Here is a 14,288-nt window from a genome sequence, read left to right on the forward strand (position 1 = left end):
GAAGGCTATATAAATGGTTATCCGCAAATTGAATTTTAGTTAAAATTCAATGAGAGTTTGTAAACATGGATTTCTGTGGATAACAACATTATCATAGGTTGCCAACCTAATTAACTTGTTTATTGGGTCATATATTCTACTGTAATGAAAATGGTAAGATTCAATACTTATATAATTAATATTTGTTTCAAAAAAACAGCCTACATAATTATAATTGAAGCATTAATATTTTTGTTTTAGGCAAATACTCAGAACTCCTGGCCTGTAGGTGGTAATGACTGTAGCATGCATCAGCCTGTCACCTCATCACCAGCACATAACAAAGATCAGGCTTTTGTTACAGTAGCTGTTGGAGAAATAGAAAAATGGCCTGTAGAACTGGTTGGTATTAACTTTCTTCGCAGAGTCATACCTTTGCAAAACCATTTGGTGCTTTGTTGTTGCTGCAGTTCTGATGATTAATTTTGTAAAAGACATACAGAAGTTTTCGTTGACTGAATCTTAATCTGAGGTCAAATTTTATTCTCTTAAACCTCATCTTCTCGTTATACCCTAATTAATATTATTATCCAGTTAGACACAGATGGCAGGTTGTATCTGCAGATGTTGACTTCCCAGAGATAAGTCTTACTTTAAGAATGTCCTGTCAGTGATGGCTCCACTGTACTTTGGAGATTCTTAGCACTAACACAGTGCACAAGCAAGTGGGAACTAGCTGGTGTAATTTAGGTAGCCCTCCAGGCAAGCTCTTTTGCAATGAGTCTTTCTGCTCCTGGAGCAGCGCACGCTCAGTAAGGTACAAAAGTCGCTTTGTGCAGTGTGTTTTCCCTAAGCTGAATTACACATTTTGCGCTTTTAGAGATACAGAGGAGCCCTAGTGTTTCAAAGACAATGTTATCTCTATCCTGTATTTTTCGTTTGGGAAGTTATTCTTAATTTTTTTGCTCTAAATCAATGGGGTAGCATTGCCATCTTTTGGGAAAAACATGGTTAACTGAAAGTTTTGGTGTATTTTATCCATGTGCATATGTGTGCTGTGGAATTTAAAGGGTACTTTAATTCTTCAAGATAATTATGTGTATTTATTAATTTTTCCCAGTAAAATATAGTTTTATCATTTTTGTGCCTCATCTAGAGCTGAAAACCTCTTCAGTGATCCCTAACGCCTGCAGTTGTTTGAAAGCTAGTTTTTACAGTAATTGCACTTTTTCTACATCTGTCGTATTTAAAGCAAGAGAATCATATTGATTGTGACTTCTTTCTACACGTCATAGGGAGCTAAATTTCTGGTGTTTTATCTAGTTCGTTATCACCATTGTATTTAACATTGGTGTGGTTGATTTATATATCTAGTTCTTCACCTGGTAATAAGAGTAACTCACTATATTAAAAATAAATAGCCTGTCTACTTGAAGTTCTTCAGAATTCCTCTTTTATTTCTGCTGACTTGTGGGAGAGTGACAGCAAACTTGGGACAAGATCATCAATTTGTGTAAATTAGTGTAGATGGCTGCAACTGAAGATGGAGCAATTTACCATATGAGGATCTGGCAAGATGTATGGAAATAAGAAAATGGGAGGGTTGTTCATTTTGTAGACTTTCACAAGTATGAAATACTTAAATCTCTCTGACACTAGTGTTTCAACAAGTTTGTATCTTCAGAGAAAAAGAATGAACATGGCTAATGTCTAGATTTATTTGTAAAGACAATATTATGAAGAAAGCAAAAGACATTTATTTTCTCCCATCTTTTCTAAAGGAGAAACTAAAACTTCTTTATCAAGAAAAAGTCAATGTCCTTGATGCTCAAATACAATCTCTAAGGTAAAGTGAAATGTTTATTTTTGTTCTTAAAATTATTGTTAATAAATTAGCACTTCATAACAACATGAACCATTCTTAATTGGAATTTAAGTAAGAGATGCCCGAATGTCGGAATGTCGTGTTTTCTGATAGTGTCCCTGAAAGCTGATTTTACATGAAGTTCTCTCAAACATAAATGTGGCAAAATTGAATGTACTGCTATTATGTAGCAACATTAGAAATATATAAATTTTATAAATTCAATTGAATTATTGTATTAGTAGAAATTACAACTTGATATAAAATGCCTTTATCCTTTTTACTCTTTTTCTTTATAGAAACATCATGTCTGTTAAGGTAGACCAATCAAAGAAAAAAAGAGAAGTTAAAATTTTAACTTGTGTGAGCTCTTCCAGAATTAGCTTTCTTCTACTAATATTTCATATCGCAAGTTTTAGAAATCTTAAGCATTGAACTAGTTTAGGCCATATAATGATTTTGGAGCAGGAAAGCATAGTTTTGAAGCATGCAGGCAGTGTTTCCAGTCATGTAACCTGCATATCTTTAAACACAAAAATATTTGAAAATAAGTCCTCATGTATTTCTCAAAATATTAAGGTTTGAATAGATAGCAAACTATGGGAAAAACAGAGGTACAGGCAACCACTTTAGGATTTGGTGTTCTGCAGTAAACTTCCCCCTCTACACCTGCATTCATGATGCTGCTTCTGACTTTGTTTAATTGTGTTTTTCCCTAAATAAATTGTGGTTTCATATATCTGAAAATTCTAGACTTTTGTGTGTATGTAAAAAGAGTTACTGGTAGGGAGACAAGTTTAAATATGCACTCTGCAGTGGTGAAATCTTAAACGTGCAAAGCCAATTGTGCTAGTGAAAGTAAAGGAGGATCTTAAATTTCAGCTATGTAATCCAATTCCCCTCCCCCATCACCTTGGTTTGAAGTGTTATATATGCTTAGAAATAAATATTGGAGGCTAAAATAGTCTGAAAATTTCCACAAGTACATTATTCAGTCTCTTGATTTCTCCTAAGGGGCATGATCTTTCAAACTGTAAGTTCTGCAAAGCGCTTGAGCATTTGCTAAATTTTAATTAAAGTGAGAAATTATATCGCTTTCAGTGGGACTATCCTTGTTTTTAATTTTAAGCATGAATTTACATAGGACTCGCTGATTTCTGTCCAAGATTTCCCAACAATAAGTCTATTGTACCATGACTGTCTAAGGATAGATGCAGAGCAAATTCTGTTCAGGTTATAGTGGATTATATTTAATAGACCAACTACTAAAATTGGAAAAAGTGCACAGAAGATTTCCCAGATGGAAATAAGCATGCATGCAGTGTATGTATCATGTGCACACTAAATCCAATGCAACCAGAATGTGTCAGACTTACTATGTGTATGCTGCCCAGATGGCCTGCGTAACAAACCAAAAGCTTTGGATTCATTGCACAATTTGTCAAATTGATCTATATGTGCACAGTGTGCGTTTGTCTGGAACTTCCTGATGTCAGCATTCCTACTGCTTGCGCTCTCCCCAGCCTGACAGATGCTTGGAAATTCTGGAGAAAATTCTTCAGAGCACCTGGTAAAAATTTCAGAGACAAGTAAAAAAATTACCCTGTTTTTTTTCTGGAGATGTAGTTGACCTCTGTGTGTATTGCTGATCAGAGCAAATGTGCTGAATACATCTGGATTTTGTCTAGGGAGCATAGGGGACTTTTACTTTATATTGTAATTTTACACTTAATTTTAGAGTAGAGAAGAAATGTGAAGTTAGTGATATTATTAGTAAGACCAACAGAAAAAATGTTAGATAGGGTATTGAAATATTTATACAGCTTATAGTGTTTCTTGCTAATGAATCCTTTACTCTGTCAGACAATATGTAAGCTTACAAGTTTTATCTAATAATTTTCTGTGTAACTTCACTTTTCTGATACTACAGAGGGAAGGAACAAATTAATATAATTTTGTTTTGTCTATTAATAATTTTGATTGGGCAGTTCAACTATTATTTCTCTGCTAAAGTCTTCCTTAGCCTACTGAAATGTGTAAAATAACGTTCATTACAGGGATTCTTACAGTTCTTTTTAGGTTGCATCTGTAATTATATGTTGCATATAAATATAACTTGTAAATATAAATATAACTTGTAGAAATGTTTGATTGCTCAAATAATACTTTTTATTTCTTTTTTCTAGGAAAGACCTTTCAGAATCTCAGAAGACATGCAAAGATTTGGAAGAAAGGCTAAAACACCAGAAATCACTTGTTTCAGCCACAAATTCTAGCCGGGTTGGTGGCCTGTGTCTGAAATGCGCACAACACGAGGCAGTTCTTGCACAGACTCATTCTAATGTTCACATGCAGACCATTGAGAGGGTAACAAAGTAGGTTTGGGGGGTATTTATTTTCTCATTGAAAGTACAGTGGCTTGCACTAAACCATATAAGTAGTCTCAATGTGTTGGGTTGTGTTCACAGAGAGATGTGCACTTACAGAACAATGGACTCCCAAGTTGAAGCTGTAATACTAAAATCAATGGCAGAATGTGAATGTAGGTCCCAACCACTTTGAAATCCATGGTAGTTTTGCTACTTATTTCAACTGGGAAAGAATGTTAGTCGTTATCTTGTAATTGTGATACCTTGGCCTGTCCAGATAATCAGAATGTTGATAGTCTGTTTCCTGCACTTTTTGTACAAACAAACCCTTCACTCTGTCAGAACAAATATTATGGAAGTCCATGTATTTTGATTGATTACTTCTTGCAAAAATTTCTTATCTTTCTGTAGTTAGCAGTTTTTCTGGCTCCACTTTATTCTCCTTACATTTGGGGAACTTTTAGGATACATCAGCAGTGTAATCCTTTTTTTTTTTTTTTTTTCCCCTTGAATTTGCTTAGTAGGTCAGGTGTTTGGGATAGGATGCATTGCTCCTCCGTAACTACAATAAGTCAGGGAAAAAAGTTCCTTTGGATAAAAAAAAAAAAGAAATTATTTGCTGCAGCCTTTTTTTAATTGTAGCTTTCATTTAAATTATTTAAAAAACCAGCTATACAGGCTGAATGTGATATATATAATTCAGAAATCCGAACAGCATTAAAATGTTTTTTCCTTAAGAAATTCTGCTAGTCAATCATCTTCAAAAATCTCTCCCTTTCTACTTGCTAGTAATAATGATAGGATACTGCAACTTTCTTAAAGTTTGTTAAACAGTCATCTATTTATTGTCAGATATCTGAAGCTTCTTAGGATTGCTGAAGTTTTAGAATGAGCCTGCTGGAGATGAGGTAGTGGGTCAATTAGACCTGAAAGGACATAGTACATATAGTCTGTCAAATGGATATTATCTCTACGCATTAGATGACTGTTGCCAGATTTATGTATTTTTCTATTGTCAAGTCCAAGAATTTTCTGGGAAAGCTCTCTGTTGCTGAAAAGTCATGTTTCAAAATCTACTTTCGTAAAAAAAGTAATTATTTGTCACAGACACTGGAAAATATGAGCAAACTATAAATCAGTACATTCTTGCCATCTTATATTATAGCGCAGTTTGAAATAAAAGATTTGAGCTGCCCTATTTATCTTTCTTAAACCATTATTTCAGTTTGAGATTTAACAAAATCTGAAAGTTATATCTTCCTGTGATGCAACTTATTAAAAAGAAAGATATTTCAGTAGGATTTTCAAAGGGACTTTGTCCAAATCTTGTTGAAATGAAATTTCAAAATATGACTGTTAGCTCTCTGGCAAATACAACTGTGTTACCATTCCACACAACATGAAGGAAAAAAAAAAAACACCAAACCCAATAGTTTTCATCCAGAATCTCTAGTTGCACTTAAAACACAGAAAATTATACTCTTAATTTAAAAGCTTTCAACATATCAAAATAATGAAAAGGTGAAGTTAAGTATTACAGTTTTACTGACTGTGCTTCACCGTTTGGTATAGAAATCAGTTTCTTAATTAACAAAAGTTCAGAGGGGATGTAGAATCCAGAAGTCGTATTGTTTAGTTTAGTTCCAGTTTGCAGCAAAGGGCTATTGATTTTCATTTGATATACTTAGTGATCTAAATTATTTGTTGAACCTAATCCTTCCTTTTGTTTTTTTGCTCCCTATTTTACATTTAATGACAGTGTAATTTCATATTGCTTCAATCCGTTTTTTCAGAAACTTGCCTTTTTTTTGGAGGGGAGGGGGTTTGGGGTTTTTGTTTGTTTGTTTTGTTTTTAGCATGGATCCCCATTTTGTAATGCCAACAAAATGTTGCTCAGCTTCAGTATATTTATGGCTTGAGCTCTGCTGTCATTACTGGCAGTTTCATTAATGGTCCGTCTTTCTGAAGTGAAGGACTGGTCATCAAACAAATGATATTTTTAATATCTGCCAAGCCAGCAGTATACTGTCTTTCACTCTTAACCCATGCTGGCTTTAGTCTTGCTTCACTTACCACCCTTATGTCTTTTATCTGTTAACATTTTATATTTGATATACCTGTTGGGGTTTTTTCTCTTGAGAAAAGATATAGAAGAAATATCTAGTTTTTCTTTATACGCAGAGAAAGAGATGACTTGATGGATGCACTTGTTTCACTGAGACGAAACATGAAAGAGATGCAGCAAAGAGAATCTAATGCTTGTGAGCAAGTTAAACAAGCTGTGCAAATGGCAGAAGAGGCCAATTTAGAAAAAACAAAGGTAAATTCATCAAGAAACGAGAGCTTTTCAGTATTTAGATCTACTGCAAATGCTAATTAGTTTTCATGCTGATGAGAGAATACACGCGTAAGACCTTTATCACATGTTGATATGATGTAGTAGATTTAAAAAACAGTGTGGCTGTTTCTGAGCAGCAACATGAACTCTATATTTGAGTTCTTAAATTCTCATCAAGGCTGTAGGGCGTGTTGCATTCTTAGGCCATCATTTAAATTCTGACATAGTTCCACAGCTAGGTGATAGAAATTAAATGGTAGAATTTTCAAAGGCATTCATGTCCTGTAGGAGGGTAATTCTCATGTCACATTTCTGAGCTACTCTGGAAAGCATATTTAAAATGCTTACAAACAACTTTTTTGCCTCAGATGAGTGCAGTGCAAGAACTGATTAGCTAACATAACTCTTTGAAGATGAGAAGTCTTGTCTGATGCTACCTACAGGAAGCTTTTGGTGCTATGTAAATAATAATGATAAAACCAGTTTTGATCTAATGCTTGTGTTAGCCCTAGTTACTATATACAATCCACTGATACTGACCTAAATTATTTCCTTGATATTTAGTGACATCTACTGTATTATTAGTGAATTACTATGGGATTGAGAGAGGGTTGTTTTTTTTTTTTTTTAAATGAAATGCTGGTGTTTTTAATAATGGACAAGATTGATATAATTGTTCTATTGATCAAATTGGTATTATTCATCCAATGCTATAAGAGAGAGAGTGTGTGTGTGTAGGGTCTTTAACTATAAAAGTGGGGAAAAAAATAACGAGAGTTGGAAATCCTGTGTACTTCTTAAATTTAATTTCAGAGTATTACAGCATCTTGTTTTTTACTGAACAAAGAGAGAAAGAATTCTTCTGAGCCCACTGTTCACCTGTCACATCCTGTCCCTGAGGAGTTAAATTTTTAAATTGCTTACTTGTTTACTTTTTTTGGAGTGGGTTCCACAGTTGTCTGATAGAAATGTTATTCACTTACTGCTATGTAAAACTGCACAAAATACTTTTCCTCCTCTATGCCATGAAGTGAAGTTATCTGATCTTCCCCTTTTTTCATTTGGAGTTGGAAATCTTTATTTTAATATTTAAAAAGAAAATCCCTATAAATTCTTATTCAGTGTAGCTCATGTTAGAAATGTGGACTAAGCATAAAACTTAGTAAGACGAATTTGTAGAATCCTTAATAAAAAGGGTCTTCATACCTATACTATTTCTGCCACATAAAGAAAGCAGCTCCGTAGGGTCTCTACTGGCCACCCTCTTTACTGCAGCAAGGAAATGTGAAGTGCTATCTGTTTGTATACAAGTTTTTCCCATGCTCGAAAACTGTTGTCATATGAAGGAACAGGCAGAAATCCTTTACTTATGCTGCATTAATTTAGCATATTTACATGTACTGGTATTTCTCTTGGTAAATACAAACCATCCTTTATTTTCCAAGTCCTATTCTACTCTTAAGGTGAAGTGCTGTTTTCTTTTGTGATTATCATGGAATCCAAAGGAACAGTCCAGACAGGAAAAGTGAGGAGTTAGCATTTGGAACCCCAATGTGTTATAATTGCAGTTTCATCACCCTGTTTACAGAAAGTCTAACTTCAGGTGTTTATTATTTAAAACTGCCATTTTTTCTTGTCCTTCGGTTGTCTCTGTAGTTTGTGACCTCTTGCCTATTACACTGAGCAAGGAGGAGATCTGGTAAGGTTAAACTTCCATAGTGGAATCAAATCCAAGAGTGTATAAATGTTTGAACTGCTCATTATGTAGTCAAAACAGTGGAGCTAACAAAATGCACATTTCTTCTTGCAACTTATTTCTTCTAGAGTTGCATTGTTTTACATGTCTACCAAAATACACCAGTCTTATGCAGACAATTGTTTGCTGATGCTGATGATAAATTCCTACAGAAAAGGATTCAAGGCATCAACAGAGGGATTCCCTCACCCAGGTAGACTTGTGGTAGGAAGGAGACCCTGAGGAGGGTCCTGCAGAATTGACATAAACTATTGGAGACTGTTAAAGCATTCTTTAAAAATTATGGTTTAATTTTCTTCCCTTGTGAAGAGCCCAACACCAAGGAAATTGCATATAGGGGATTGGCTTTGAGTGAAAGAAAAATAAGCACTTTAAAAAAACTAATTGAAAAATAAAAGGTAATAAGGTAGGAATCCTAAAAGGAGGTTGCTTCAGCTTCCTTGACATAAGATATGCTGAATATCAATAAAATGATGAAATGAAATCTAGTTTACTCATGGGCTAGCAAGTGCCTTTAGGTGCTTTGAATACTTCGATTTACTTAATGGAGTAGTGTATTTCTGATTTAAACTGACATAACACTCAACTCCTCTCCCTTTGGCAGGGATACATCAGCATAAATTGATAGATTTTTTTTTTTTTTTTCCTCCTAGCTTTTTTAGAAGATAGTGTCTACTGTGTTTCTTGCATATGAACTTAGGTTTTCTTCTGTTTTCATAGAAAACACATCTATAACATGTGTTTTAGCACTTCAAATTAAGCAGGACACTTACGAGTTTTTGGTAGAATTAATCTTCTTTATTTGACATACCTGAAACTAAAAAAAAAAAAAAAAATTAATTTCTTTGTATCTTTACTTACGTCTTCCAGGTTTCTTCTTAGTCTTCTGCACTCAGGAATTCACTTCAGGGGGAAAACAAGTAGAAGTACATACATTATTTGTTTATTTATTTTTCCTTCAGCTATGCAGTTAGGCAGTAACTACAGTGTTTGCAGGGAGTCAGATATTGGAGGCTGGTTCTAATGATGCACATTCATGAATTTTAAATGCAAGGCAAATAATCATCTTCGTTTTAGAAGAACAGCTACCTATTTGGAAAATATACTCTGAAAAATGCTTCCATCTTTGCTATGACTTTTAAAATCTTATAGATTTATAAATGACAGTAGGGCATGTGAATACATACAAACATGTACATCTGTTTTCAATTTGTTAGTCCTATTCTAGATGTTAACACAGTAGGGTATGTATAAACATCATAATAACTATGTAAAAAAATAAAAGATGTCCCTTCTAATAGCAAATTGGTTTCTCTGAAGGCATTAGATTAATACCATGTCTGTTTAAAATTTTAGATTTCTTCCACTTAAAAAATTAGTTTTTTCTAGGCTCTAGTCCAGTGTGAGCAGCTGAAAAGTGAAATGGAACGGCAGAAGAATCGTCTTGAAAGGGAGTTAGCTGCCCAGCTAAATAAAAGGACTGATGAAAAAGAAGCATTGCGGGAAGAAATGAAGAAGGAAAGGGAGGACTTGGCAGCAATGGTATGAGTTGGGTTTTTTCTATTTGTGTATTATAATGAGCGTATAGTCCTCTTTAAACTTTCTGTTTGCTTGTCTTTCGTTTTGTTTCAGTTTTGGATTTGAGAGCTCAGTAAATCTTCCACTTCCACTGCTTTATAGCACTAGTAGGTGACTTACAGTGATCCTTTGAGTATGAATAACTGGGTTTTATGCTATGTCTAAATACATACTAAGTTGTTGATGTTATGCACTTTATTTTAGTTTGCGTAATATTTTCTAGTGCGCTTTGTCAAAGTAGGAAAGGGTTAAGCAATATGTGATGCAGGGTTTGTACCTAGCTTCTTATAAAGATTATTATTTAGGTTGCCAAGTCAAGCATTCAGAAGTTGGCAGATGTCAAAATCAGGATTCTTTGCTACTTTGAGCTTACATATACAGATATATATTAATGTTACAGTATCGTAATTGCATACTAATATGGTATTTTTCAAAGTGATCTTATCATATGCTTAATTTGCCCACCTGCAGAAATGTGTTGGAATCTCTTTTCCCACTTTCGCTGATGTTTATAAACTCTTTGAGACAGAATCTATCTCATCATTTATACTGTGACCCTTATAAGAGAGCCCTGATAACCTTGTTTTACACTTCTACATGCTAGTGTAATTTGAGTATAAAACATAAGGGGTTTCTGCCCAATGGAATCTACAGAGGAAATGTCACGCTAACAGCAGTAAACCTGCGAGATGTGACAGAGGAGGCACTTCTAAGATTGGAGAAGGAAATGAGAAGAAGAGGAGAGAGAGAAATGCACCATGAATTAGTGATTTTCGTGCTTGTTTGATTTGCAACCTCTTCAACCGTTTTCTGGAGGAGGTTTGGAAACAATATAGTGAATTTCTCTTCTGATTGTAGGCTTTTTCCATATTTTTGGGCTTCTTTTAGAAATAAGCTGTACAGTTTATAAAATCTGGAGAGCACAGACTGAACAGGATAAACTATTTAAGTGTTTAAAAAAGAGGAGGTTCTTTAGTAGTGTGGTTGCTTGTGAAATGGCTGGAAAGCTACTAGCATAGACAGGGAACCACAGTGATATGGTTGTATTTCTAGTATTATGAGATGGTAGAATAATGTTCTGAAGCTGCTACAGGAAGTCAAAGCCTTTGACTCCAGTTCGAGATATTAAAACAGGAATTAACTACAATAATAGGGATTAAGCGGTATTTAAGAAAGTGAACTGTTGTAAGTCATTATAAGAAATCTGTTGCCAGGGCAAACTGAAATAAAAAAAATAGCCTTACACCGGAGACAATGAAACATTATTAAGCAACTCCTAGTTTGAGTCTTTGCTGTCTATTGGAAGTCGTCCTTGTTATGCATTTAGTTGTTTAGTTACAGATTTGCTTTAGAGCAGGGTATGCACTCCAAAGTACAGCCTATTAGACAAGCATTTCATCCCTTTTGTTAGTAGAATAATTCACTCCTTAGTGTCACCACGTCACTTAATATTTCATCACCCACTGAGATGCATTTTACTGGAACTGATTCCCACTTTGAGTAGTTGTAGTCCTTTTTTTAAATCCTACATACACATTAAACAACATGTAGTGACAATATGATGATGTCATTCTTGGTAATTAAAGATATGGGATGACTTTGTAGAAAACTATGATCTATATGCATGATTTATTTCTACATATGATTAACTACTTTTATGTTTCAGGAAAATGAAATGGTAGAAATAGTATACTGTGCATCAAGTCAACCTCCATATGAATATTTTATCGCTTACTTTATGAAGTGATTTGTTTGAAGGGGAGAATTGGCATGATACATAAATCAGGTGGATGTATAATGAATGAAAAATAGTTATGAATATATAATCCTCTAGGTTTGGTTTTGAATTCCTGTAAGTTAACCTAGAACTGTCAGACACCATTATTTCCACTTATATTAGTAAGCTTCAGGGCTAAATAGCTGAAGGGTCACTGTCTCTTTTTTATTGTTACATTTTTTTACCATTCAGCAAAATTTGATATGAATTACATTAGAATTTTTAATATACTATTGCAATATGGTTTTTGTACGACATCATGCTTTGATGTATAGTGCTGAAATGTTTTCTGAACTTGAAAATTAGTTTAAGATCTGTTGTTGCAATGGCAGTTTTCTTTACCTGGGGGAACATGATTTGGTTTAAATTAATCTACGTAAGGATGGATAACAAGGTGTTAAATAGTACTCTTACAGCTGCAAGACTAATGTAACGAGCTGCTTCTGACACTTTGTCCATACTAACAAGCCCTGGAGATTAGTCCAGTTGATGAAAAGTTTCAAATAAACTACTGTATGATAAATTAATTCAAAATAGTGAACCTATTGTTAAAATCATTTAGCTGTATTCTGCTATATTTTTAATTTATGTTTTTATTATATCTTTTTATTGTATATATTTAATTTTTTATTGTATTTTTAATGCTATGTATTTTGGCTACATAACTACAGTTGCTTTCAAGGAGAAAGTCCTGCAAGATTTAGATCTGTGGTTGGTGAAGTTGTGTCATTACAGTGTTCTTGGGCTTTTTGCAGGTGACGGCCATGTCTGAGAATGTGGCCATGTTGGAGGCTCAGGTAGAGAGAATTACAAGGGAAAAGAACTCTGTAGTTAACCAGTTAGAAGCATCACAACATCAGTTTGCATCTCATGAAATGGAGATGAATAAGGTAGGCACATTTTATAAATGAGTATTGAGCTTGGTTTTCCTTATCATTGTGACTTGAAAGATGAGAGATTTTTTGTTTCTGCATTTTCCTGTCTATTGATAAAGAATGTGTGATAAATGTAAACTTTATCTGAAGATCCCAGAGGCACAGTTTTATGAGTAAAAACATAACTTTTTCAGCCTGCCAGTTACCTTGAGATGCAAAAGCTAAGCTTTCTACCTCGCAGACTATGCAAATCACTGTTGAAAACTGCAGTCCAGTGTTTCATTTAAAGTTGCATTTGGTGTGAATGAGACACCATAGTATTCAACCCTGTTCTGTGGGATATGCAGCACTAAAATAAAGGGACCTGTATCAAATCACTGTTTTTCAAGTGCTTTCCTGTAGAATTGGTATGCAGTGTACTGCTTTACTCATTAATGTTGATGGTATGCCTTTTACAAAGAGATCTTTCTTCCAGTTAAGAATTATAGCTTAACGTCTATCTATTTATGTGTATTACTTCTGGGTGCTTTATTTTGCACGTTTCTCAACCTATTAAAGCCTTAATGGGTCATAACATAAGAAAGAAAAAACAATTGCCATCCAAAACTCAAATTTGTTACAGCCTCTTGAAATGTCTATATACCTTACCAATAATCCTAGGGCCAATCCTACCTCCCCAGTTGTTGACTGCAAGGTTTTGGCAAGTAATTCATTCTTTAGGCTCTAGAGACTTCTGGAAAGGTTTTCATCAGTCCATGTCTTCCTCTGCTGCCCCTGCTGGTGGAAGCAGGTGAAAGTATTGCAGAAAATTTACAGCAAAAAGTCATCCAAACGTATTAGAAAATTTAATTCCATTTCAGCTGAAAGACAAATGAGGGAGCATTTTAAGAATGTCAAAATGGTTTGATTTACCATTTCTGAAACACACTTTTGGTTTTTCAGACCGGGTTCACAGGTGACTAGCACCACTTACGGGGAGGTGGAGGAAAAAAAGGTATTATGTATAAACATCTATTGTTCTGGAAAGAACGATTTTATAGCCTATGGATTTGAAGCAGTCTCCCAGGAGAGGTGACACTGTGGTTCCAGTCCCTGCTTCAGTTGATGTTAATCAATACAAAGTGGAATAAGTGGCCACCTTGCAGTAGTCTATGCTGTGTTTTTATTGCACTGTCCTGAGAGATTGGAAAACTCCATTTGTGTCCCTGTTCTGAATTGAGAAGTCTCAAACATCTTGGAGGAAGGTCCTGACCTTTGAGCTGTCGGCACTATGTGCATCACCCTGACCTTTTTCATTGACTATGTAAGTGACATCTATGTCTGCTTGTGAATCTGACTCCTTGTTTCCAAACTCGGTTTGCCATTATTAAAAATAGCAAATAGCAACATTTTGCTCTTTGAGTTTTATCTGAAACATTTTTTTCTGCATGCACCAGAAGTCAGGGAAAAAAGTTTGGAGTGAGAGTCATCTTCCTTCATTCTGAACTACAAGGCGACTGAAAAATCCGTTATTAGGACAGCACCATCTGCTGATTCTTCTGTGTTATTCACTTTGTACGATGTATGGGGGAGCTGAAGGCAAGGATGGCAGTATTTTTTTTATTTTGCTTGGAGGAAGTGACATACCGCATTTTGTTACATCCTTCATATAAAGCAAGGAGGAGGTAGAAAGACAGGGTTGGCAATCCATGCAGTTGCATCTCAGAATTTTTTAGTTGCATATGATATTTCAGTATTAAAAAAAGATAATGC

The 14,288-nt window shown here is 34.7% G+C and overlaps 1 protein-coding gene across 16 annotated transcripts in view; it reads left to right on the top strand.

Annotated features, from left to right (window-relative positions):
* The window catches only part of SDCCAG8 (SHH signaling and ciliogenesis regulator SDCCAG8), a 118,411-nt gene that overhangs the window by 18,028 nt on the left and 86,095 nt on the right, over positions 1 to 14,288 (top strand). For 14 of the 16 annotated variants that reach the window (XR_012673089.1, XM_075146549.1, XM_075146550.1 and 11 more), the window contains 6 exons: positions 241 to 381; positions 1,761 to 1,825; positions 4,030 to 4,218; positions 6,394 to 6,532; positions 9,696 to 9,848; positions 12,417 to 12,551. Coding sequence is in view for 15 of the 16 variants with exons in the window: in XM_075146549.1 (XP_075002650.1) it covers positions 241 to 381; positions 1,761 to 1,825; positions 4,030 to 4,218; positions 6,394 to 6,532; positions 9,696 to 9,848; positions 12,417 to 12,551 (822 nt within the window). In the remaining variant the exon portion in view is untranslated. Of the gene's footprint in view, positions 1 to 240; positions 382 to 1,760; positions 1,826 to 3,308; positions 3,414 to 4,029; positions 4,219 to 6,393; positions 6,533 to 9,695; positions 9,849 to 12,416; positions 12,552 to 14,288 lie in introns of those variants that run through there. The other 2 variants (XM_075146560.1, XM_075146561.1) reach the window with 2 other exon arrangements.

Source organism: Calonectris borealis, chromosome 3 (assembly GCF_964195595.1).
Source record: "Calonectris borealis chromosome 3, bCalBor7.hap1.2, whole genome shotgun sequence".
NCBI classification, from domain to species: Eukaryota; Metazoa; Chordata; class Aves; order Procellariiformes; family Procellariidae; genus Calonectris; species Calonectris borealis.